Source organism: Dryobates pubescens, chromosome 4 (assembly GCF_014839835.1).
Source record: "Dryobates pubescens isolate bDryPub1 chromosome 4, bDryPub1.pri, whole genome shotgun sequence".
Classification (NCBI taxonomy): domain Eukaryota; kingdom Metazoa; phylum Chordata; class Aves; order Piciformes; family Picidae; genus Dryobates; species Dryobates pubescens.
Window position 1 is genome coordinate 6,892,713 of NC_071615.1, and position 26,843 is coordinate 6,919,555.

Below are 26,843 nucleotides of genomic sequence, written 5' to 3' on the forward strand. Positions count from 1 at the left end.
TGCACAATCATTTTAATCCATTCTAATCCATTCAAGATTCTAACACTTTCCAGCACTTCTAATCATAAACATATATAGTCCATACAGTGTAATACCTGTAGTTGCTTCTGCTGTTCCTGCTGTAGCCTGTGGGTTTAGGTGTTCCCTGACCATCTTCTGGAGAGACCTCATAAAGACTGAAATCAGCCTGTCAATGTAGCTGGGATTGTTACTGCACGCAGACTTAAGGATCATTAAGGTACCTACAGGATTAGAACAAGGAAGTAAAGCTTTCATTGAGCATGACCCAAGTAAGATACAGGATTTCAGTCCAGATGTTCTCAGTCTTTTGAGAAATTCTCTGAGCTGTATTTTGTCCTGCCATGAAACAAGCATGGTCCTACCCAAGCTGCAAATAGGAATCTGGATAGATTTGAAGAAAACTTTCAGTTTTAACTTTAGCGTAACTACTACACAGTTTATTTTTGCATTAATCAGAATATTTGGAAGTTCTGTACATAAGCCTGGGATAGAGGGTAAGGGGGAGAAAGGGAGGATTGAGAGCGTGTATTTCACAGAATTGTCAGGGTTGGAAGGGACCTCAACCCCCTTGCCATGGGCAGGGACACTTTCTACTAGATCAAGCTGCACACAGCCACATCCAGCCTGGCCTTAAAAAATTTCAGGGATAGGGCTTCCACCACCTCCCTGGGCAACCTGTTCCAGTGTCTCACCACCCTCATGGTGAAGAACGTCTTCCTAATATCTAATCTCTATTGTCCCTCCTCTAGTTCGGATTCATTTCCCTAGTCCTATCACTACCCAACACCCTAAAAAGTCCCTCACCAGCTTTCTTGCAGGCCCAGTTCAGCTACTGGAAGGCTACAGTAAGGTCTGCTTGGAGCCTTCTCTTCTCCAAACTGAACAACCCCAACTCTCTCAGCCTGGCTCTTAGGACAGGAGCTCCAGCCCTCCAAGATCTTATTAAAAAACAAAGTTAACGGAGGAAAATGAAGCTACTCACAACATCATACACCTGCTTTAGTAACAAAAAAGTAGCAAAACAGTTACATGAATAGGTCTGGAGTGAGTAATTAAAAATAATTTTTTTTTTAAATTAAAGTCTCAGTTTTCTAAGCTAAATATCAAGTTTCATAAATCAGTAATGTAGACTGAAAAGGTTATTAGATGGTGGTGGGCGATAGGTTGCACTCGATGATCTCAAAGGACTTTTCCAGCCTGGTTAATTCTGTATTCTGTAACTATTGAAACAGGTGATTTCTACACAGTTTATAAAAGTACTATGTCTACAAGGACACAGCCCCTTCAAATTACACATAGTTGCTACCAAGGCTTATCCTAACACAAGCTTATGTATAGTATATTCATGTAAACCAATCTGCTTTAGCAATATTTTATACTATGAAACACTCAGTAGTCACATCATAGCCTCTAAAACCACTATAGCTATCCCTGTTCTTCTTGCAACTTCAGAATTCAACAAAATGTTTGTTGAATTCAACACCAATGTTTGCAGAAGCATGATTTGTTCAGCAGCTGCCTGCTTCCAAAGTTTTACTCTCTTTTTGTGCTCAGCTGTGTACAAAATTCGTCACACAAAGTTCAGCTTCTTAAATACAGAATTAATAAGATATGCAGTACCTGATAGTTAGACTGTAGAGCTGCTTTTAAGAGAGCTCTGGACAAAATGTAAGAAACAGCTTTCTTGGTGAGTTTGTTGTAAAGCACATTCTGGCATCTGACAAATAGGCAATTCCCAAAGTGAAATTACAACTATCTACACACATCACAAAGTAGAACAATGAAGGACATTTACCATTTAAATCAGTAAGTTGCTCAAAATTGTGCAATTTCAGGTCTGTATTACCAACACAACCAGTTCTGGGCCAAACTCTATTTTTCCAATGCATCTTAGTCACTGTAATGTGAAGCTGAGTTCTCTATGTTAGATACGTACGGAGAGCAAGAAAAATCATTTCACAGAATCAAAGAATGTTAGAGGTTGGAAGGGACCTCCAGAGATCTTCAGAATGGTATATACCAAAAACTCACATTTGATCACTCAAGAAAAAATTGTATTTTTGTGATTTCTTAATGAGAATTCAAGATCTATAAATATATAAATCTTCACACACTATTTAAATAAGCTGAGAAATGAGGCTTTAAAAATAACTGCAAAATAAAGTATAAAGCAGTAACCTGTAAGAATGTTTAGAGTCCTTGAAGTATTCTATAGTATCTCAGACTACTACAGCAGGATTTTGGGGGTTCCATGTAACAAAGCATCCAGTAACTTCTGACATTGTATTTCAGTTAACCTGAACGCTGCATCTTTTCCCTAAGCACTTTGAATACAGAAAGCTTCCATGTAACACAGCTACAGCTCCTCACTTCCAATAATTGCTCCCAAGTCAGCTACTGGGAGAAAAGAGAATGCAATGAACCTCCAAGGCCTTTTCTTCATAGGTAATAGAGATCTCAAGTTATTTTCTCAAGCTAGCTCAAAAGAGTTCCAACAGCTTCCTCTGCACAGTATCATTTTCCCTGTGGAAAACAAAAGCTGATGACAAGGACCACACTCATTTCCAGGCACTATGTATGTCTAGTAGAGATGTGGGAAACTTACCAAAGAGCTGAGAAGGGTTAGCATTAGTGGCTTTTTCATAATTAGTAAGTCCTTCATAAATAACTTTTCCAACTGCAGCATAAAGGCACTCAAGCTCTTCATACTTGGAAGCTACACTTGAGGTACCTGCCGAGTTAAGAGAGAGTTGTGTTTACTTTTGGTAACAATCAGCCACAGAACAAGCAAGGAAGAGTTACACTATGAATATACAGTCATCAGCACCATCACTGGAACTTTATCTTGCTGAGACACCAACAAGCAGATCCATCATTTATATAAACCTCTTCATTACACAACCAATATGTCTTCTAAATAACTCATTTTGATGAGAAGCCTTTGATTACTGGGGTGTTTTCAAGATATCATCTGAATTAGTTTGCATTTAGACACAGCATATTACCTGTTGTCTGTCTTTGTTACACTTTATCTCCCTTCCTTGTATTAGCAAACCAGAAAACCTTAACACCCACAAAATTGCACTTCTAAAGCTGAAAAACTGTAATTGCAAAAATACATTAAATTTATAACATGCATTGCTTGAACCAAAGTTATGACAGCCACAGGTTATTAAGTTTTTATGTCAATGGCTAATGATGTATTCCACATGATTACTTATTTCAGCTTTTCTTTTTCTGAACAGAGGTTGAAAGTGCAAGTAAAAATGGGCCATTAAATGCAGGAATCATAAAGCAGAGTATTAGCACATTCCAAAGAGCGGCTTCACACCAGCCTTAATGACTTAAGTTATGCAGCAATAAAGGAAAAAAGGAGGAAGAAAATACCACATACTTGGTTCTGTAGGGAAAATACCCATCAGACGAGAAAGCAGACTGTGGACTGCTCTCAAAACCTTGGTGTTTCCACAGGTCATACAAGCTGCTACACCTCGTTGTAGGGGCTTGAAGCTGCTAAGGATAGCAGGGGGCTGCAGTACAGTTAACAGAAAACTTAAGACCTCTAAGCCAGTGCAAATGTTGGCAAAGTTAGCTTGATTGGGCTGTTCCTAAAGAGAACAAATACAAAAAAAAACCCAGAAAGACAGTGAGTAGGGGAAATCACACAGTAACTCCAGCTCAAATCTTTTGAAAGCCTACAAGAAGGTTGAGATTTCTACACAAGCTAAGTTTCACAACAATCTTCTGGATAAGTCATGCAAAATATAACTGTAAAATGCAAGGCACTACAGAAACTTTAGCCATCAAAATGTTACTTATGCATTTACAGGTATGATCCTCCTGATGCTTTTTGTGATCCTGTTTTGAAATTTGCCCACTGGTTAGAAATGCCTTCAACAGATGACTACAATTTTTCTCTTTCTCAGCTCCTTTCAGAGACAGGCCTTTGGCAAAGCGCTAAACCAACATATTCTGTGATAAGTTACAGCTTTGATGTTACAAAAGGGGATACTTGGAACTAAAGAAAAGCAAAATAAATAAAATAGTCCTGAATATATCTTTGTATACCTACAAAATTAGATTGATAGTAAATTAGTCTGTTTGCTACAGAAGCCTTATTCTTTTTTCTGAACCTTTTCTATAACTGATGCCACACAGCACAAAACTCCTGATCCAGAAGACTCATATCCTTGTATTAAGTAACTATCAACAATGTCCAACCATCTCAGGCCTGAGAGGTGGTATGCTGCCTTTGTTTTGAGGTAGGGGAAGGAGCAGTGGAGTGGGCTAGGCTTTGATTTTTGCCTCACTCTTGGAAGCAGTGCACTTTGTCCACCTTCACCAGATTCACAGGTGGTGGTAAACTGGTATAAAAAGGCAGAGGAAAAAGAAAGCCCTTCATGTTCTGAAATCAGATGATCTCTCTAAGTTGCACTTTTGTACAGTTATTTTTACGCCTCCACCATCTTTTCCTCTCTTACAGACAGAGAGGGCAACACTGGTCTGTACAGAGCATGCAGCACTTCTTCAGCAGCCAGAACACAAGACACTCACAACCTCCTCTGCCTTCACTGCAGAAGAAATCACTCAGTCATCACTTTTCCTGAAGTCCTACTGCTGTTACTGCACTTGGCACTTAAAATAGCTGTGCAGTTGTGCGAGAAAGATGAGCAGGAGGTAATCCTTGTGCAACAATGACCAGAACTGTGTCACAGGCTTTCAAAGGCCATCAAAAGGAAAAACAATTATCAATTGTAATGGCAATTTTGACTCTGGTTGCACGCTACTTGAGAAAAGATAGTAAAGCAACAAACACGAGCTCCCTGCAGTGCTATCAGTGCTTAGAAAACCAAAACAAATGGAGCTACACAAAAACTACTTCCAACAGAAGGAGGAAAGGATGAGAGTAGACACTTGCCCTTTCAAGGTCTATCCCCATCAAGACAACAGCATTATAAAACTATAGCACATGTGGATCAACAGATGGAAAAAATAGGCCACAGCAAATTTTCTCATCATCTTAGACATTTTAAGTTTTAAGTCAGCTGTTTTACTCCTCAATTCAAAGAAACACAAGTGACATCATGAGAGCTTCTACAAAGCTAACACAGTATCAGCTGCTAATCTATTAAATAGTATGATACAAAAAAGTAGGGTGTCGAAAAAGTTATTCCATGGCAAAAAGCAGACAAATAGCACACAGATGCTACATGAAATAGGTTGTATCATCAAATGCAGGAAGTTAGCCTTTCAATGAACTTTATATTGCCATAATGTTGTGAGAAACCTAGAAGCAATTAAAAATCAATCTCAACTTGTGAAAATTCCTATTAACGAATAAAACAAAAATAAATGTAAACCAAAAACCCCAAACAAATAAAGCCCACACCCCAGATTCCCATCAACAAGTAGGCCATCCAAACAAGCAAATTACAACCTATTTCAAGATGAAAGTAATACAGGAAGTTACTTCACCTGCTCCTAAGCCTATTTCAATATTTGCAAATATTAAATATTTACAACTGCTGATGCAATCCACGTACTTTACAATTCACATTTTCACTACAAACAAAACAAGATTAAGAAGAAGATTAAGACTGAAAATCAGTATCCAGGTCTCACTAGAATTCAATGACCAAACATGTAAGTGAAACCTAAAGACCTACAGGACTACAATGTTACCTACCACAGTCATTAGCAGCTTATCAAACCACTGCAACTTCAGTTCTGATTTGGGCCACATGTCTGGTCGTAAAGCTGTTTTCAGAAGGTTAACACAGCGTCGAGACAGCAATTCCCCAGGAGATCCAGCAGTGTTTGAGTTGTCATTTACCTAGCAATTAATCAGAGTTAACAAAATGACATCCTATTGTAACCAATTCATTAATTTATTATGCATTCCAAGCAAGCATATCATTTCTTATTTCTGAAATGGATAAGCTTAAATAGGTTTAGCAGTAAAGTCACAGAGTATTTAACTGCATAAAAAGCTGACAACTAGTAGAAAAGATCAGCACTGGTGCCTAAACTGCTAGTTAATCACTCCATTCATCAAAGGTCCATTTTTTAAAAGCTTAATCCTATACTCTACAACTCAGATGGTTAACCTCTTCTGTTTGCAATGTATTCACATAGATAGTTCTTAATTCATCTGTGTACTCCAAGAGCACATCTATTCTGTGCAATGGACTGTAGTGTATTAAATCCCATGTTCCTTAGCAGAGTCTGCTGCAGAAGCCATAACATTTGTCACTTTTAAGCTACACACAGCTAAGTTTTCCCCACACTAGACAACTTTATTTGTAACAAAATTTGGTGAAAAGCTTTAGTTCTACATGCTGCATGGAAGAAGCCATTCCAGGTTTTTATCTTGAAAATACAATTACAGTTGTTATTCTTAGATATGTAATTGATGCAGCCTTTCCCTATTAAACTCTCTAAATATTCTTCAGGCTTTGGGTAAAATATTTTTGCCATTAAATCCAGGCAACAGAACAAGCACACTTTGCAGCATCAGGCAAATAAAGAAAGAAATTAAGAAAAAATGCTCATGGGCATTTTTTTAAATCTTTGCCTGTCTCTAGTCAAATTGCACTAGTCAGATGGATTTCAATCATGTCACTCCTGATACAGTACTTGGTTGAAAGTAAAGAACAAAATGCTAGAAGTGATCAGCATCAGTGAAATGGAGACTCCTCCAATTCCAAGAGCTGGATTGCAACTGTTCCATTTTCAAGTGGGGCTCTCTGCATCAAGCTACAAATACAAGTTGTCAACAAGAAGAAGCTAAAGCATACCTCATGAATAATATTCACCATTTGTGAAATGAAACATATGAGAAACTGGTTATCAAATTCAATTTCTTGAAATAACAACATTTTACTTTTTGCACAATTTTGCATTAAGGTTTCTCACCTTTCAGCAAAACAAGGTATATACAAACACTAGACTAATCCAAGCATAAAAGGACTCTCTCTGTAAGAGGTTTATGGTCTTGGCTACTAATGCCACGTGGGTATTTGCCTATCAGAATAAGCACACTACCTGGCAAGCAATTCTAATCAAGAAGTTCACGACTGTATCTGTATGCTGCTTGTCAATCGGCTTGGCAAGAAGTGCATCAGCTCCTGGCAAGGATTGGCTACGTCCAAATACCTGCATGCACACAAAACCCAAAAGCCATAAGCAACATTGAAGAAACAGAACAAGCACAACTAATCTAAAATAGTTTCTAAACTATAACCTTCAATTCAGGGAGTTTCATGTTATGTGGAAAAAGCAATTACAACAAATTGCTTAGTCAGTGCAGGTTGTAATTTCAGAGTCTCTGAACAAAACTCCATTTTTTCCTTACAGCACTTATTGCTCCTGTAGCTGTCCTGAAGCGTTTTACTTCTTGGCCAGAATCCACAGACAATCCTCTTTTAACAGCAGATGAGGCAGAACTCGCTCCTTCTCCACTTGCACTTGAGTCCATATCTGAATCTGGCTGAAATACCAGCAATGTACATGTTAAAAAGGCATTTTAAACCGTTGTATAACAGTTCAGTCTTTACCAGTTTATTTAGACTTCCTACCTGCTGGTCTTTAATTCTTTGCAATTCCCATTTAATAACTACTTCAGCAAGATCCACAGCTAATTTTCTTTGCTCTATTGTAACACTGGGAGTGAAGCCCAGTCTCTGCATGGCACTAACCATATGCTGAACCAAGTGATGTCTCACTGGATAATAAACCTGAAAAGATAGTTTCACAGTCATGTTAGCCATTAAACAATAAAACCATACATAAAAACTACAGAGTCAACATAAAGAAAAAATGGTAAAATATCTTTAATCCCAAAGTTTGCTAAATCTGTACCATGTTCAAATTTTGCATCATGGAAAAGTAACTGGTGCTTTGAAAATACAATTTTCACTACAGATTTAGTGGCTACTGATTTCATGTACCAAATGAAGATGTTTTGTTGAAGATCCATCATTTTTCTCAAGGATCAACCACTCCAATTTTCTGTCAGTCCTTTTAGAGAGCTACAACTCACATTTGAACACTCTAAGACATTTTTTATAAAAGCACTGAGGCATCAATTCCTGAAAAGTGACTTAAATGCATTAGCTGGCTGTCACTTTGAATCATACTTCTATCAGTTGGAGTTTTCAGAAATCACAGAATCACAGAATGGTCTGGGTTGGAAGGGACCTCCAAAGGTCATCTAGTCCAATCCCCTCTGCAGTCAGCAGGGGCATCCTCAACTACATCAGGTTGCCCAGAGCCCTGACAAGCGTCATTTCAAATATCTCCAGGGATGAGGCCCCAGTTACCTCCCTGGGCAACCTGTTCCAGTGTTTCACTACCCTTATGGTAAAGAACCTGTCCCTAACATTCAATCCAAATCTGCTCTTCTCTAGTTTGAAGCCATTGCTTCTTGTCCTATCACTACAGGCCTTTGTAAACAGTCTCTCTCCATCCTTCTTGCAGGCCCCCTTCAGGTACTGGAAGGCTGCTATTAGGTCTCCTTGGAGCCAAATGCTCTTATATTCACATTCTGCAGCATTTCCTTATTTGTTTAATGTTTCCCAACATACACAGCTGGAGACAAAAGTTATTAAACAAGTAAGGATTACTGGAGGATGGAAAAAAAAAATAGAATTTTACTTTACACAATTCCTAAAGAATCTTCACAGCTAATGCAGGTGCAAGAAATTCATCTTGCTTTCACCTAATGTTTTGAGTTCTAACTTCAGTCCTTAGGCTTAATAAATCATTTGCTATTTAGTTTGAATAGTTGTTTTCAGTTTTAAATAAACATCTTTGTAGGCAGCTAATGCCTTTTGAACCTAAACCATACAAATGAGATCACATTATTTTCAAATCAAACACTAATTTACCTTCTTGCGACCTGAGACACAGTGACCACCAGAATAATTGGTACAAGTACCTTGAAATGTTGTACTATTAAGTGCAAAATATGGACTAGCTGGGGAACAGTATGACCCTCTTCCACAATGATTTTTCGTGTCCAGTGAGTCAGCATCTGATGTCCATCCTCCATTCGAGCAGGCACAGCTGGAGTCAGAATAGCCATTGCCTGCCTGACAATAGCTCGGGCCTCCATCGCATGAGCTTTTAGAAGACTGTGAAAAACCTGAAGAGCAAAGTTCCTGATCGATATTACACATACTACAAAACTAAAGCATTTATAAAGAAAGAGGAAATGCGAGATGTCTTTTCTTAACAACAAGGTTTTTCCCTAAAGTCTCATAATTTAATAATAATTTGACAATACTTCACCATCAGAAGCACACAGCATATACCTCTGTCTCCCTTGAATTCCCTTTTTCTTCCCTCCCTCTCCACTGTCCAATTTCAAGTTTCCTTTGGTACCCACATTGTCTCAATTGAAATGTCTCTTTTAAATGAGGAAACATTACCAACTTCATTAATTCAACCAGACTTTTCATTGTCCTATCTGCCAGCTATGTTTTCACTTGCCTTCCAACTTCTTTCTACACTCTCCCACCCCCAAACTACAGAACTCCTCAACATCCTTTAAACATAAAACTCATCAACATCCCTTAAACATTGAATACAAGCCCACAGTCAGTACCTGCAGAACTATCTTCTTATGTATGGCAAATTTTGCAATGATGTGTGCCAAGAGCAAGTGGCCACTGTATTTGCACGCTGGGTCCACACACGCCTTGGACAGGAGGCAAGGCCAAGCAAATGTCATTAGGCGTCTCAGTTTGCTGTTCCGGTTCTTGTTGTTGTCATGAATGTGATGTGGAGCATGCTCAACTAGAAGTGTGGCAAACTGCAAGAGATATATCCTCAGAGAATCCAGCATATCAGCCTGTTTTTCTGGATCAAGTACCTAGTCCCAGGGATGATCAAAAAGAGGAGAAAAGGAAGGTGAGAACAAAAACCAGCCAACCAAACCAAAACCATAAAACAAAGCAAACAAAAAATTCTCAATCTTTATTATCTTTAAAAACAAAATCCTAGGGGTTTTTCTTGTTGTTTTGAGAGGTTTTTAAGAAGAGTGTACCTACAACCACTTCTTTTATTTAGTTTCATACACAGAAAACAACCTCCTGAGGCCTTTTAAATAGTGAGTATGTCTAGGAACTTCCAAAGTGCTAACCTAAGAAAAAGAATTTATAAAAACCCCCAAACCTCATCTTCAACATCTGTTTTGTAACTGATTAACTGCTACAATGAAATCAAGTTGAAATACAAAAATAGCTTTGCTTATGGGAAAAAATGGGATTACAGCCACATAAGACCTTTTTCTGAAGACAGGCAATCAAGCCCTGAAGATATCATAAACTGAAAACTGCACTCTGGTCCTACTGATGACTGACAGATCTCACAACAGTTCAAAGCTGTGATGTGATTTGATATAACTATCACAGTATTTAGAAAACAGGACAACTAATTTAAATCAGGACTGAAAGGCCAAATGACAGGAATAACTTTTTGGTTTAGTTTTCAAACTCTTCAATGGTAACAAGGATTGATACCTTTGTTATAAAAACGCTAGTGATACTTTCTGGATTATCTCCTTCTGGGTTTGGAGGTCCCAACAGCTGTTCACCTTCTCCCTTTTCAAAACTGTACAAGAAAGCAGGATTCAGGATATGTTGCAGCACCTACAGAATATAAACCAAAAAAATTATATACTCAACTACCAGAGTCTTCTCAGGGTGATAATCAACATTCAAGTAATTTCCCATGCAAACCTGCATGTCAGACACACTGCCTTAAAAGAGGAAGCTATAAATAAAAGCTTAAGAAGCAGACACACACTTTCTTTTTCCCCTTCCAAGGGCAAAGATTCTTAGAAAGTGTAAACTAAAGGAGTCAGCATTGCAAGCAAGATGAATGGCTGTCTCTGTTTATCATCACTCTTCTTCAGGTATGATATTTTCCCCTAAATGGCTCTGCCAATTATCAAACTCGTTGACATTTAAGCAAGCGAGTTTTGTTGCCCTAGTTCCCCAGAAGAAAATTAAAACCTAAATACCAGGCTTCTTTGATTTAATTACTTCAGTTACCTTTGCTTTGAGCTCATCTCCAAAGTTGGGGTCATTGAAGTCTACAAACCGGAAGAACAAAGCCCGCTTTTGGGGAATGCTGTAGTTTTTGGGGATCTCTTCTTCCATGTATTCCTTTAAGAAAGTCATATTGCAGAGAAATCGGCCCGTAAAAGCTCGAAGCAGCTGGAAGAGCAACTCTATATCACCATAATTCCTTCTGTAAAAACACAGACAAAAAGCTTCTGTGAAAAAACACCCAAACTGCTATGCTGATGACTCAAAGACACTAAGCCTGCTTTTAAACGAGCAGAGGCAAGAGCAGGCACTACCAGAGGCATGGGTTTAGCGCTAATGGCAATGTTATGAAACACACGAAACCTTCTCTTCAATAACTGCAAACAATCATAGGACCCTTGTATAGCTTGAGAGTATTTTCAAAATAAAACAACATATGGAGGCTGTAGGAAATCAATGTTTGTACGTACTTGCAGTAATTCAATAAGCAATACGCTAACAGCTTTGGCTCTTTCCAATTCGTCGCAGCCATATTCTCCTTACGGTGTCTCTCCTGGAAAGCTTCACTCACCCATACACGTTTCAGCTGATTCACCAAGGAATGCTGATTTGCTAACCAACATTCATCATTCTTAACAATAATACTTATGATCTGTCAAAAGCAAAACAAGACAAATGCACAGTCGATACGCAACAGATCTGTCAGTAGAAACAATACAACAGCACTTCTTTAGAGTCAATTGAGGGCTCCAAAATACTCCAAAAAGAGTAAAACTAAAACCAGTTTAGATCAATTTTTAAAGGTATTTTAAAAAATTAAATTCTGTTGCCATGTTTTCCTCTTGGATCTTACTTGATTACAAAAAAAATCAGGCATTTAAGTTTCTTTTCCCTTTTAGAGTCACTCTGACTACAAACACTTTATACAACTGGTTTCTACAAGCTATAATATACACATGCACATTTGTAAGCCTGTATGTAACAGGCTTGTAGCTGAAGAGGTTTTAACTACCAAGTGCAAAGACAAACAAGAACAAATGAATACCTTGATAGCCTGAAACTGCAGATCAAGACGCATTGTGGTAGTGCTCGGAGAACCAGGTCTAACAGCTGCTTGGGTACCAACAGGTAACAGCAGAGTGATAAATCTGTTAGGATTAGCTGCCAGTACATCTCGCAGAGGTTTGGCATCTTTATGTTTTAAGAAACTCTGAAAAACGAGGAGAAATAATTTTAATAACAACCTTTAAAAGCAAAAATACCAAAAGACTATATCATCCTGTAGCTTTTATATTCCTCACTAAAACTTGCAGAGGTTATATTTCACAGATATAAAAACAACCTCTGCAGCTTCAGTAATAACCCTGTGTGATCTGGGAAGGTGTAAAATCAACAGCTCAGGACAAACAAATGCAAAATGGAGAGCAGACACCCTACAGTCAGCAGAAGGCCATGATTAAAGACTACAAGGTCACAGAAGGGCAGAAAACATGGAGAAGAGATGAAAACAGTTTTGTTCATCAGATTCATGAAGATGGGGGCTTTTTGCTGCTCCCCTCCCCACACAGCTTACCATAAACATTCTGCTCCACTGTGGATCATTTAAAGTGGCTTCCATCATGAACAGTTCCACGGTCTGGGATGGATGACGTGTCAAAAATTTTATCAATGGTTCCCTGAATGGACTGCCAGCCTGGAAGGTTCATACAGCTTAAATTAAAAATGCAGAGTACAGACTATTCTCTACTAATTTACTAGCACTCAGAAAAATACATTTGACTTGGCATTTATGCAGATACAAAATGTTCACAACCTCTAAGACGAGAATTTATTGACAATTTCAACCTTTCACTTTCAAGAGTCTAAGACAAATGTTAGCACTTCCTAAAAGGCATGCAGAGAATGTTTATTTCCTCAAATGTTTCCACAGCATGTTAAAAAAAATTACAATTATTAGATGCTAAATTTTAAAAAATACTAGAAAGCAAAAATATCAGCAATGTTGACTTCTGCTTTTACCTCAATTAACATTGCTCGTTCTGTTTTCATAACAACTTCCAGCAGAGGTTTAACCAAAGTCTGAGGGGCAGCTGGAATGAGGTGGAATAAATTTATAATTGCTGAACAAATCTTCATTTCCTACAGGTAAAAAGAAACACAATTAAATTAATCTTACCAATTAAAGATATAAAACCAGTGTCACACATCCTACCTTTTTTTTTTCCTCTCTCTATATTCACATAGCTAGCAACCAAAAGTGAAGGGTTAACATATATACTGCATCTACTTACCATGATGCATGGAGATAATTGCTCTTGTGGAAAGCTACCCTTCCTCCCATTTAATATCATGGGTTAGTGTTATTTTCTTTGTCAGTACTGTGGTGTTTTACAGAGAAGAGCTGAATGTTGTGTAATGAAAATGGCGATGTGGGAGCTACGGAGTGCTCACTGCACTACACCAAGTGGCTCGTGCATCCAAAAACAATACCTTCCTTTCTAAACAAATTCCCATATGCACCCCACAATCTCAGACTAGACACAAAGACAGATTTCTTGCAGCACCGTTCATTATATCTTGCTAGCAGCTGATTACTTAAAGTAAACAGAGCTCTGTTCCACTCAATCCTTCTGGAGTCCAAATAATGTTGTGTTCTTCATTGTATAATTTAAGAGGATACTATATCTGAGTTAACTAGGGCATGGATTTCTTTCAGTAAGAAGAGAGAAGGGAAGAAACAAAGCATCCCTCACCATCCTCCAAAACCAGTTTCTAGTATGCAGTATACAAAAGAATATTAACAAGTACATTGTATTTTCTCAACTGAATTTAAACACAGTTTATGCCCCACTCCTTTAACACGATCTGCCTAGACAGACTCTCACAAGACTGCTCTCACGGACTGAAGTGCAGGACTGAGAACACACATAAGCTCTTTGAAAGCACTTATACCTTCACAGAAACTAAAAATCCTGTTCTTCCTGGTACAAACATGCTTAACATCCTTAACAGCAATGTTATCAAAACAAACCCTGCCACAGACAAACAGAAGACAACTCAACAGCACTGCACTCAAAGGCACAATGCACTCTGCCCAGACCACAAAAATAAAATTAACAAACCAAAATTGAAAAGTAGTAAAAAACCCCAATAAAACAAACAAACAAAGAACTTCCTGGCACTTCCACTGAGTTTCTCACCTCTACCCCTTCCGTGGCAGGCTGAACCAAAACAGAAGTCACAGAACGAAAAGAAAAAGCCCACAAAAATATCAAATAAATGAACAAATCAGTATATACTATTCTTCAGGTTGCAGTCAGAAACTGACCTCAGTAGGGTTATTTTCCCCTCTCAAACTGAAAAAATGGAGACACTGAATATCTCTCATGCTTGGAATCTTCTTCTATGAATTAGGATGAAAAGCACCCTTTGTTCTCCTTGTACATTGTTTAGACATAGCTTCTGTACCGAATGGAAAGATATTAAAGATTATCAAGTCAGGGGAAGCTATATTTTAGCATCTTCCAAGGCAAATTTGTCCAGCAACAAATTTGAAACCACTTTCAATACCTGAACTACAAAGCTATAAAGTCCTTGTAATAGGCTGCAATGCAGAATTTCCACTGTGGTGCCACTGTTCATAAGAGGGACAGTCAGAGGCAACCACCCGTTAAAAACTTATTTTTTCAATTACCAGGCATGACTTAAAAATCCATATCTTTCCTTGGGGAGGCAAAGAAGAGAGGAAGAAGGGATTTAAATCACTGATTTCACTCACTGGGCAAATGAATTGGATCTTAATTGCTACTTCACATGTCATGTTTTATCTGAAGAGCCAAGTCACAGTTCAGGAGCACAGGAGGACTATCACAAAATACCTAGGTGAACAAAGGCTTTGTTTTTCTGGTATCAGTGTGGATTTTTACAATGGGAAATTATTATGCAGCATTTTTAAGTGAGATGTCTGAAGTTTTTTGTTTGCCTAGTATTTCCATTCACACATGAAAAATCACTCCACAGACTTCTGTACTGCTTCATTAAGAAGCCTTACTGACAAGCCACTATGTGCATGACACCACCAGCATCAGCAGCAAATGACATCATCCTAAAGTACTTATGGAAAAAGATGAAAACTCTTAGCTCAGAAAAAGTTATTTTAACAGTGCTCTGTACCATTTCAGCTGGCAAGCATTGGGCTTTCCTGACCAATCCCACTTTCTGCTGCAAGTTTACCACCTCCTATATCTCGCCATTCACTCAGTTTGAATGATGCAAGATACTCCAGTAATACTTCTCATCACTGCTTCTAAGCAAGTAGCTCAGATTTTGGAATCTCACTACAGTCAAGAAGAAATCAGAGTAAGGTCAGCTACAGTAATTCTGACAACAGTTTCACCATCCTACTTATTCCACCTACAGAAAATACAATTACAGCAGCAGCTCACTACAAGAACACAAACACGTATGAACACAAACTGCTATAGAGCAACTGTGTAAAGACTGCACTGTCTGTGCCTTCCTTTAGAGCAACAACTGTAGGGAAAAAAAGTGAAGTTCCAATTTGACTTCCATTCACACAATTCTATTTGAAAATGTGTCCCTGGACTTCTATCCTCCCTCAAAATGTGACAGTGTATGGTGTGCACCTTTCCCTCAACGTACAGAGGTTTTAAATCAACATGGGAAAAAAAATTACAGGTTTAGGAGACTAAACATACAACTCCACAGAAAACATCAACAGAAAACATTAAAAGCAGAACTCACAATTAGCTGTGCTTTAGGGACAACTAAAAACTGTTCTAGAGGTGCCACACTGTGGTTTAAAAGACTACTGCTACAAAAAGATCTGCAAGATATCTGTAATCATCACATCTGAGGAAAAGTGAATCCTAAAAGAATATGAAGGCCTCAGAAATACTCTGACCTGAATAAAATTAGTTTAACTGAAAAATGCACAGTTTTTATGTTTAAACACAAGAAATAAATTCTACTCCATTAGACAACATCTAGGTCAAACACAGAGCAATGTCTAAATTCAGATTTGAAAGCTTTCTTTGCAATGACAAAACAAGCAATGAAAATCCTGTAAGCTATTTCCATGTTCTGAGGAAAAGAAAAAGCCAATCCAGTGTCACAGGAAAAAAATATTAACAAAATTCTCCTGACTTTTTCTTAGCTGCAATAGGAAATCTCAACACTTTATACAAGTTATTAATAACATTTTTATAGAATTATAGGACTTCTGGTAGCCTCCTTGAAAGAACACAGAAGCAGGAACTCCATTCAGTGCTGTATTGCTAAGAGCACAAGGTATTGTCACTCTGTTGTGCAGTTTTCCATGGGTATAAACATTGACCAGCTTCCCACAATTCAACACTCAGGCCATCAGATTGGATAGGAGAGAGGTTTTCATGCATTCTCAAATGGTAAATAATTGAACTTGGTTTTCATAAATGATATTTACAATTAACTGAGGTTATATTTGCATTACGTGTAATTTTCAAAAGACTGCAGTACGAACATCAAACATGTTGGTGAAAAACAGAGGAATGGCTGCTGAGCTCATCAGTCATTCCAATGAAAAAGGGATTTCTAAGCAGAAAATACTGAGGGAAAAAACCAACAATCATTGAGCACACCAATCTGTACAGAATAGACTTTAAAGTAACCGTTGGCAGCAGATAAGAAGCTCCTCTACTAAGATTTGCAGCAAATAATCAATACAGATACAAGTTCATTAGCTTGTAACAAAACATCAGTGTGTAAATTGCTAGGTAACAGTTACAAGTGAATGAGTTCTGCAATTCCAAAACATTAACACTATTTATTTCTTGCCTTCCCACATGAAAGCATTCATTAACTTACATTTCCATCACTCCGTTGTCCACCTTTGTGTGTAATAACTACGACTTCCATCCATTTACGCAGGTGTTGCTATGAAGAGAGGATAATTAGTATTAATTTTTTTCATTTATACTATTCCATTTTAGCAAGCCATAATAATATGCCCCAAGAAAAGAACGAGAGGCAAAAATGATTGTTTGAAGGAAACAAAGGGATAAATGATTAGATTCTTTTCATTCCCTCAGACTGTGCTGCTGCTAAAAGTCCCCTCCATATTCAGGAAAGCAGGGGTTATGAGCGCATACGTTAAAAGGCACAAAAATCTGGCCTGTTGATAGGCTTACACTTGTTTCATGATTTGCTTGATATGCCTGCACTGAAATATTTAATATTCATGGCAAAAGGATAAATAATTCACATATACAGTTTAAAAACTGCAAATATGAAGGACAATACCTTCCACCATTTCATAAATCAAGAAAACATCAGAACAGACTTTGCTCACTAGAAAGTTAAACATTTTCAAGGGTTTCCTTAGTACATTACGCTGCTGGCACCTTGCTTGAAGATATATCTGCTGTCCCAGCAGACTTTGGCATAACTAGGTATGTCTTCAGTAGAAAGTTTCTACTACATCTCTTAACTTCCTGGTTTAGTAGTTCTTCAGAAATTAACTCAAAATGTTTAAAGATTATCTTTTTCTATTAATTGTGAAACAAAAGCCTTTTCTTTCCAATACGTACACCGAGTCACTGCTGAATTGCTCTTAGAGTTTTCAACAATGCAAATATTATCAACAAGAAAACTTCTTCTGAAAGAGCTAAAGAAAACCTGAATGGACTTACCATCATCTGATCACAGAATTTATCATTAAAAGAGTTTGGGAAAAGTCTGGTGACAGATGTCAAACGATTCACAACATTCAGTGTCAGGCTTCGATAGTCTCCCAGCATCATAAGCAACGGTCTCATGTGCGTATGGATTTGATCAACTTCTATGGTAGCCCCTTCCAAGAACTGCAAGAGAGGATAGGATTAAGATAGAGACAGAGAGGGAAGTGACTTTTGTGAAAACACCTTTCTTAAAATAAATCCTGACTTGGTTTTTCTTCTTTTCTTTTGTACTTTCAGAATGCAAAATCTTAAGCAATATTTATTGATGGAAAAATATATAGCAACAAGACGGATCTGGCAAGCACATCAGTACTTCTGACACACAGTAGGATAGTCCATAAAACCAGCAAATAAGAGATCTCCATTACAGACAGACTGAGAAACTGCCACAGCTATAAATTACATAGAGAGCTATGGACAAACTACTTAGACATTTCCCTATTAAGAACTGCCTGTGAATCTGGCCAAGGGGAACAGAGCAAATTTCTGTGTTGCAATCTGCATACACCCTGAGTAACAGAAAAGATCAAGAACCTGGCTGCAAGCGGCCAGAGAGTATTTCCTATCATAATCAAACATCCTATGGATATGGATTTACCACAGGGAAAAAATGAAGAGAAAAAGCTTATACCAAATGCATTGGTCAGAACAGCCATTATTTTCTCCCTCTTAGCTCTCAACCTAACTGTACTGTCAGGAAGCCACAAATAATAGCTACACTGCCTCTCATGATCAGAGTGACATGAAAAGACAGCTGACCTCTAACCAGCTATCAGTCTAAACAAATGTAAATCACCAGTATTACAACAGTTATATTCCCTCTTACTTGCCAGCCAATCTACACATCATTACAAAGAGGTTGGTCTCTTCTCCCAGGCAATCACCAACAGAACAAGAGGACACAGTCTCAAGCTGCACCAGGGCAGGTTTAGGCTGGATGGTAGGAAGAAATTCTTCACAGAAAGAGTGACTGGCCATTGGAATGGGCTGCCCAGGGAAGTGGTGGAGTCACCATCACTGGAGGTGTTTAAGAAGAGACCAGAAGAGGTGCTCGGTGCCGTGGTTTAGTTGATTAGATGATGTTGGGTGATAGGTTGGACCTGATGGTCTCGACAGTCTTTTCCAACCTGGTTAATTCTGTTCTGTTCTATTATCATTTTCTATATTTAGAATGGTATTAAAATCCTGCTGAGTCAGAATTAAGCAGATCTACTGGGCAACAAAGCATGAGAGAATAGCCCTTCCATCTTTTTTACGCTCTAACCTAGAATCCACAGAAGAGACAGTGTAGCTCCATCTAAGGATACTAATTCTGACCTTAAAAGCCCCAGTCCTGTTCCCCAAGGTAACTGTGATGCATTGCTTACTTTTCCAAAATCAACTATGGGGTCTCAACACTTCATTTGGGGACAAAGAAGAAACACAAGAACAGCTTTTACACTAAAGCCAGACATGCACATTTGCAAAATTACTGGGAAAGACTGATGTTTTATTTAGAAATAAAGATACATTTACAAAGACCAGACAAACAGAAATACTAGACAGACAGACTGAAAGATCCTTGCCCAAGAGCTTATAATGCTTAATTTCAACCAGAATACATTTCAGTGGCTAAGTTCAAAGATCAAAAACCCCACATCTGGCAGAAACTTAATTATATTGGTGTCACTTACAAAACCTAAGAGAGCAGCCATTATTTCCTGGAGAGATCTTTCCCAAGAAGCTTTATAACAAGGAAGTAAATCAGAGAGAACAATGGCCTCAAAAGCGACATCATTTTAATACACTAACCTTTCTCATGCAAGCTTCTCCTGCCTCCTGCAGTTCATTATTTGTTGAATTAAGTGCCTTGAAAAGTGCAGCAATGATTTTCTCCCTTGACTGAGGCAAATAATTGCAAGCAGCTAGAGCATCTGCAAATATCAAAGCAAATTTGTTCTCTTTATTAACTCAGTTTCAGGAGAGGCAAAAAAAAATAATTCTAATTCTCTATTTCTTCAAGTTTCTTCTATTTCATCTTAAATTACAGACAGCTAAAAGCACAGCACGCTTTGCCAAAAGCAACAGGCATCACAAAACAGCAAAAGAATGGCAATGTTATTAATGGTGTTCTAAAGTGTTCCTAATGCTATGTAACATAAATAGTCTAAAAATATTTGGGGTTAATTTCAGAAACTACATCCCAGTCATTAAGAAAGCAGCAATATTTTCCCATTTTTCCCTCCATTAAACTGTGACCTCTAGAGAGCAGTCATCAGTCTTCAAGCGCTCAAGTTTTCTGCTGATCTTGGGAGGAAGACTGCCCTTTGCTCACAAGGACACTTATCTACCACAAAAGTTGGTTTAGGAAGTTTTACTCACTTAAGGCTGCAATTCGAAGAGGTACAAGAGATGGAAGACTTTTGTAGCAAGGTAGTTTCATTAAGGCAGTATCTTCAGCTTCACATAAATTCAGTAACTAGGGAAATAAATTAATCATTTTAGTATAGCGTTGTGAATCACATTCTATTATCAGCTACCTTTTAAGTCTTGTTTTCTCAAAGACCCAAGTTTGTTCAAACACACTAATTGACCTCCAAATTTTACCTGCAGGCTAAAATTCTACTTCAAATTAGGGTCTAAATTCCCATAAAACTGGTAGGTAGCCAGAGGCAAGGCAGCCCATTAGCACAGCCACCCGAGAAAAGCCAGGCAAAAATCAGCCATTTTCCGTTTTGCTGGCTGATAGCTAGCAAGCTGCTCATATAATAAAAGAGTAGGTCTACTGAAAAGCTTGCCTCCTGAATGGCAAAACCAGGACTGAAAATACTGAGGACAGAGGTAAGAGAATAGAAGGAAATTAATGAGGAAGAAAAGTGCTGAAAATGCATTCTTTACATTTTCGTGGTCATAGATCACTGCCCACAAAGACAACTCTTTCCTATCAGAGCTCTCTTGTTTGCAGGTAAGTATTTCCAATACATGTGGGTGGGGTTTTATTAGAAAACACTGAACAGGTTAAAACAAAGTTCTACAAGTTAAGCTCATATAGGTTGATCGTATTTCCAAGAGTGCTATTTAGATTCTGACCTTCACACCACCAATATATCACTTAGACCTTCACAGATGTTTTTTGATCTACAGCACTTGGGGTTTTTTCTTAAGGAAAATACTGAGTGTTCTCTACATTAGCAACTATATCCCACTGTCCAAGACAGCTAGGAAACCACAGGACTAGATAACCTCTCCAAGTTCAATCCACACACTAGTTTTGCATCTCATTTTACTCAAACTGTTAGAGACTCAAAATCCTTAACATACACTACCTACATTTTGGTACTACAATATTTTATTTAACAGATATATTGTGCATAAAAGAAGACCTAAATATGTAAGTTAGGGCTACTAGAGTAGAAACCAAATTAAATGAACATATTATGAATATATTGAACCAAAGTTAATTTAATATATTTCACACACATCAGAATATCCTGCTTAGCTCAGAACTATTATGTAGGTGGTAAAGGCAGACCTTGATTCACATTTCAAGTGGTAAATTCTTACATTTCAGATAGTTAAAAATGAAGAGAGACTTATATGTATTTTTATAATGGAAGTTCTGACACAATCAGTTATTAAGCATCTACATTCAGACACGAGAACAAGTACCTCTGTGTAGAAAACCTTGTGTTCCACAACATTCAGATCCATTGTAAACAATCGGGGTTGCAGAGTTGTGCAAAATGTATTTCCCTCCATGAGGCCAATCTGGGCATTTGCAGGTTGGTGCCTAAGTAAATGCTTTTTAGGTGGAACCATGTCTTGGAGAACCTACACAACGCAATCCAGGTTACTGAATTAGTAGCCTATTCACAGACCCCACCAACTCAGCCCCTAAAATGACATCATTAGTTGAGGCTGCTTAATTCTATCCATTTGCTACCGTGGCTCCTGATGTATCTTTTCAGAAGCAAGAAGAAAAGTATTTCTCTGAATTAATTTAACCCACAGTGAGCTGTTTCACTAGCTTACTATCAGTAGCTAGTACGTATTCTTTGTGAGGAGATACATGATATTTACTAACCTCACACAGCATTATAACCAACGAAGAGTATGCTTTCTGTTTAGAGAATTACACAAAAATGAGGCTAAAAAACGCAGCATCTGCCTGGCCTAGCTTATGTCTGATGGGTGGCAGGTATCTGTCATTTCAGAAAACATATCAACCTGAGGACACCATATGTACTAGCTAAGTAGTCAGGCACAGCTTATATGAATCTCCAGTCACAGTGTGTTTTAGAGCAATGAAACTTAGCAAATGCTGTCAAAGCTCTAAGAATTTCATTCACTAATGTGGGGAAAAGTACCCAGAAAATCATTTTGCAAATCCAAAGTGGGAAACAATTTTCAGCTGGCTTTCAGTATTTCTGCTTACCTCTTTATGTGGCTCCATAATCACAGTGACACTTTTCCCAGTGACCTGTGCAAGTACCTGCAAGGAATGCATGGCTTGTTTTCTCACAGTAGAGTTGGGAGAGGTTACTTCTCTAACAAGGTCATGTGTCACATGATGGAAAGACTTCTCCTGTGCTGCCAGGATTTCTTCTGTTTTTTCTTCATCTTTTAAAGGAGTTGCACATCTAATCAAAAGCTGTTCCAATGTGGTCTTTGCCATAGCAACTGCTCCATTGGAAACCTAAGGTATCACAGGTACAGAACAGAAGTCACAAGTTTACACACTACTTGTCAAGGAACGCAGCATCTAATTTTGATGAATCCTCTGCAAACACAAGAAGCTTAAACAGAACACATATTTAACTAGTCTTCCCACCAATCATTCCAGAGCTGTGAGTTGCAATGCAACGAACACTATAAATGAACTCAAGCACTGGAACCCTGAGCAATGTTGTCACCACATGATTCACAACTGAGAAAAGGTCAAACAGCCAACTCTCTGGGGATCTAGAGCTGCATACATTTTTTGAGAAGATGAACTAAACTAAACACAGACAGTGGCTTTTTGTGCAGGGGACACTGACTAGTGTTCTTCCACTGATCTGAACGCAAGATATACATTTCTGCTCCGAAAGAAGCAAGAGTAATTCCAGCAACTCAATTGAAGTTATGTGGAAAAAACAGACCTCACTCGTAACTTCAGGTCTTGGTTTAATTTAAAATGACTAACATTCACTCCTAACTATCAGAGACACAACATATTCTGAAGGATAGTAAAATCAAAATTAGCAAGAATCCAATCTGTGTTAAATTAAGAACAAGTAGTTTGTTTCCCCCATACTATTTGATGTGATGCATTCATTAATACCTCTCCAGTTAGATCCATCATAACAAAAAGAAGTGCCTTCAGGAAAGTCTGCTGGTTCTGGAGGACCCAAATGAGTGGGAGTCGTTCCATAAGAAATTTAATTGACACAACACCTCCCAGTTTGGCATACCATGCTTGTTCATAGCAGCAAGCACACAAACGCTCCACAATGTAGGAAAACAAGGGAAGCTGACAAGCCTGGAAACAAAGAAATGTATCAGTTTTCTTTTTCAGCTCACTGGTAGCCTCCAAAATTTTAGAAGCAAAATTGCATTGGCTGAAAGTAGATTATTTAAGTATATATTACCCTTTCCTTGGAACCCAAGATAATGCTTGCAACATCAAATATCACTGCTAGAGCCACCTCTCCTATTTTGCAGAGCTCCTTTTCCTCATATGCCATGCAGATTGCTATGGCATCAATGAGCACCAAAGGATCCATGCCTTTTGACCCATTTTCTTCACTATGAAACATGGCTGTGCTAGGCTGGCTTCCAACCTGATAGCACTGCAGTAAAAAAGGACCTGTAATTGGTATTGGGGAAGAAAAGAGAAGGGGGAAAAAAAAAAGAGGTAAAACAATGGCTATTTTACTATGAATAGTCTTTTAATTAGATTCTACTACTCCTCGGACTAGCTGATGGCAAAACCAGTAAGCACTGTGTCTATTTGCATATAAATGGACTGTAACACATTTTTCACTCTTAGAAGAAAAGATTACATCTACTTGAATATTTTCTTCTATGCACCAGACTGTGCACTGCAAGATTTAATTAAACTGAAGATTCATAAAAATTCAAGTTTCATTACTGTGACAATGAAGAGTAATATGCTTATACTATGTCACTTCCCAAATTACTTGTCATATAGTCCAATTCCAAACAAAAAATCTTCATAGATAGAAGTCACTGCAGTGCTCTAACGTTCCCTTTGCCTCTTCTGATGGTCCTTTGAAACGGCAAGTGGGAACAGCCCAATTAAAGACCATCTGCAAAGACCGCTGTGTGTGTCAAGTAACACAAATGCTCTGGAAGTATAAAATGCTCCAAGCTGCAATGATTTCATTAGCTGTAGCATTTTACATATATTACAAAGGTGATTGACTGCTTTCAAACTTGCTAAATAATTTTTCATGGCTCTAAAGAATTAAAACCTATTTCAGACATCAGTCAAAACAAATGCCTATCTACCCAGGCAGCAACTGCAGCATCTTAAAACAAATCCACCCTTCCACCCCTCTCACGACAGTTCACACCGTCTCTATTCCACTTACCACACTGCTGAGCAACTGCCACCATTGTGTAATGGCGGATTAAGCTGGCTACAAAAGGCAGAGCACTGGGCCTCAGATCCTTGATGACTGCTGACATGAATGCCCCTGTCAATGCCTGTTCAAACGTTTTACGTGCTGGAGTGTCCTGAGCTTTGTATCGATGGGAAATAATCACACTGGGTATGGACTTCTCAGTAAAGCTGAAAGACAAAATGAAGTTCTAAACTGCAGTATTGGAAGCTCAGCCATGAGCACTGTCAAGTAGTTGATTCGAAGTTTGCTCCTTGTTTCTAACTCCACCTCCTGTTTTCCCCTCATTTTGATGGAGCTGGACCACTTCACTTGGTCCATATTAATTTTGTCAACCACTGGTCTCAAAGATGATGGATAGCTCAATTTCATCAGGAACATTTAAAGCCAATGGTTCAGAAGAAGCCATGTATATTACAAATAACAGGTATAGAGGCATCACACTGCAACTCAATTACAGAATGTCATTTTCAGTTTTTGACATTTTCCCCTTTCTTCAAATGCCATTTGATTTTCATCTTGAAAGACTGAAACATTATTTATCAAATCACTGCCCAACAAAACCTATTCACAGCAGAGCTATATTTATGTCAAGTCTAACAAGCCCAAATTATAAATGCCACTATACTCTTTAGCTGCATTTACTACACTGCAAGAGTAGAAGTCTGCACACACTTTGTGAACAACCATGCCAAAGCTGCCTAAAAGCAATAAACTGATTAAGTATCAATGATTAAATTTGCAGATGTAAAAAGAAAAAAATCAATTAAAATATATCAATACAAAGCTCCTGCATGAAGACATAAGTTATCTGTGTGACTGTGCTGTAGTTTGGTCACTAAATGAAACTGAGTTTTTGTATCTCTTTCACTTTATGGAAAAGTTAGATGTCCATGCAAAACCTCATACCCTAAGTTAATCTCTAAAACACAATTAAGCACCAGAATGTTCCAACTATTTAAACATATTAAACTAAAATATGTGACAGATTAAACTGTGATTAGGAGAAGAAATGTGAAATATTAGCACATTACTGACAAAATTCCTCTCACTGGAATGTCCTGTACAGGAGAAACCAGCAGGTAAAAATCCCATGCAGAATACATGGCCTAGCCTAACCATGGCCTCCAAATTAGGCTGTTTGAAAGACACTGTAAATGTTACATACACATTTATGTTTAAAGAATTGTCATACTTGGGATGTGCAAGGAGTTGGTATAATGCATGTTTGTTATCATCCAGGCTCATCATAGCTACTAAAAAACACTTGATGACCTCCCACGCTTGCCGCCGGTAATACGGTTCTGTGTTAGCACTCTTCAAACAGTCCAGAGCAGTCTCAATTGCCTGTAATGAAGAAAAGATAGATAGCAACCAAACACTGCTTGTTCTTACTTATTTGCAATAAGGTGATCAATCAAAGGAATGGTGTCTTTAACACACATTAGAAGTAACTTTAAAAGTAAGTACAGCCTGGACTGCCTAAGCAAAGAAATACAGAGAATGGCAGAGAGCGGACTTGAAGCTACCATGGTATTTGCTGTGCTTCTTAAATGCAGATACATTTATTTCTGTGGTCAGAAAGCATTTGAAGCCATGAGTGAGCTACACCTCCCCCTCCAGAAAATTTTGCCCAGCTTCCCTCCAGCAGTAATTGCTGTTCCTAATCCCCATACAATGTAAGCATACAATGCATTAATACACATACATAAATGGTACCAAAAATGTTCAATGTTACAAATTACTTTGTCATATTTTCCATGCAAATCAAAAGCTACATCATTTATAAAAATGTCCCTGTAAGCAACTTCTAGAACCCATTTCCCTAATGGACATAGTACTCTCTCTCTCCTTTGCAAGAAAATTTATTTAATACATTTGAGAATAATTCAAGCAATCTCTTAAAACATGAAGTAATAAAAACAGGGGGTACATCTTTCTGGAACATTTCTCTTTTGAATATATATAAACACAGCTACTTTCTATACATTAAAAAAAAAAAAAGTAATTAATTATAAACAACCAAGACAGGCATTAACTAAAAATCACATGTAAAAATTGTTTAGGAGTTCAGGAATCTCACTAGCTGATCAACTGTAAATAAAGTCTAACCATCTAAGCTTAAACAGGAAAAAAAGCTCTGCTATAAATTAGTGAACATTTCCCTTCTTGGAAAGGAAAACCATCTTTTCACTTACTGACTTAACTAACTGTCACCCCATCACTGTTGGAATAACTTCCATCAAGATCTCAATGAAAAGAACAAGGAGTTTTACACAGGCCACAGGAGACTACCCAAAGCACTGAACAAAAACATGCATTTCTTGTTTCCAGTTCATTTTTCCTTTGACGTTTCTTTTTTACAGACACAAAGTATTCTGCAGACAACCTTGTGTTTTGGTCAACATCAGGAAGCTGAAGATTGT

At 38.0% G+C, this 26,843-nt stretch overlaps 1 protein-coding gene across 2 annotated transcripts in view; it reads right to left on the reverse strand.

The window, feature by feature from the left end:
• Positions 1-26,843, reverse strand: part of TRRAP (transformation/transcription domain associated protein) — a 92,356-nt gene that overhangs the window by 44,814 nt on the left and 20,699 nt on the right. For both annotated transcript variants that reach the window (XM_054180386.1, XM_054180385.1), the window contains exons 22-46: positions 25,613-25,764; positions 24,388-24,587; positions 23,422-23,639; positions 23,115-23,312; positions 22,227-22,487; positions 21,461-21,622; positions 20,174-20,270; positions 19,604-19,725; positions 17,765-17,935; positions 16,941-17,009; positions 13,095-13,214; positions 12,649-12,768; positions 12,121-12,285; positions 11,546-11,727; positions 11,079-11,277; positions 10,545-10,673; positions 9,629-9,895; positions 8,960-9,166; positions 7,599-7,757; positions 7,376-7,510; positions 7,066-7,176; positions 5,708-5,854; positions 3,416-3,629; positions 2,627-2,752; positions 96-242 (exon numbers count right to left, since the gene is read on the reverse strand). In XM_054180386.1, coding sequence (XP_054036361.1) covers positions 96-242; positions 2,627-2,752; positions 3,416-3,629; positions 5,708-5,854; positions 7,066-7,176; positions 7,376-7,510; positions 7,599-7,757; positions 8,960-9,166; positions 9,629-9,895; positions 10,545-10,673; positions 11,079-11,277; positions 11,546-11,727; positions 12,121-12,285; positions 12,649-12,768; positions 13,095-13,214; positions 16,941-17,009; positions 17,765-17,935; positions 19,604-19,725; positions 20,174-20,270; positions 21,461-21,622; positions 22,227-22,487; positions 23,115-23,312; positions 23,422-23,639; positions 24,388-24,587; positions 25,613-25,764 — 4,078 coding nt within the window. The remainder of the gene's footprint in view (positions 1-95; positions 243-2,626; positions 2,753-3,415; positions 3,630-5,707; positions 5,855-7,065; positions 7,177-7,375; positions 7,511-7,598; positions 7,758-8,959; positions 9,167-9,628; positions 9,896-10,544; positions 10,674-11,078; positions 11,278-11,545; positions 11,728-12,120; positions 12,286-12,648; positions 12,769-13,094; positions 13,215-16,940; positions 17,010-17,764; positions 17,936-19,603; positions 19,726-20,173; positions 20,271-21,460; positions 21,623-22,226; positions 22,488-23,114; positions 23,313-23,421; positions 23,640-24,387; positions 24,588-25,612; positions 25,765-26,843) is intronic.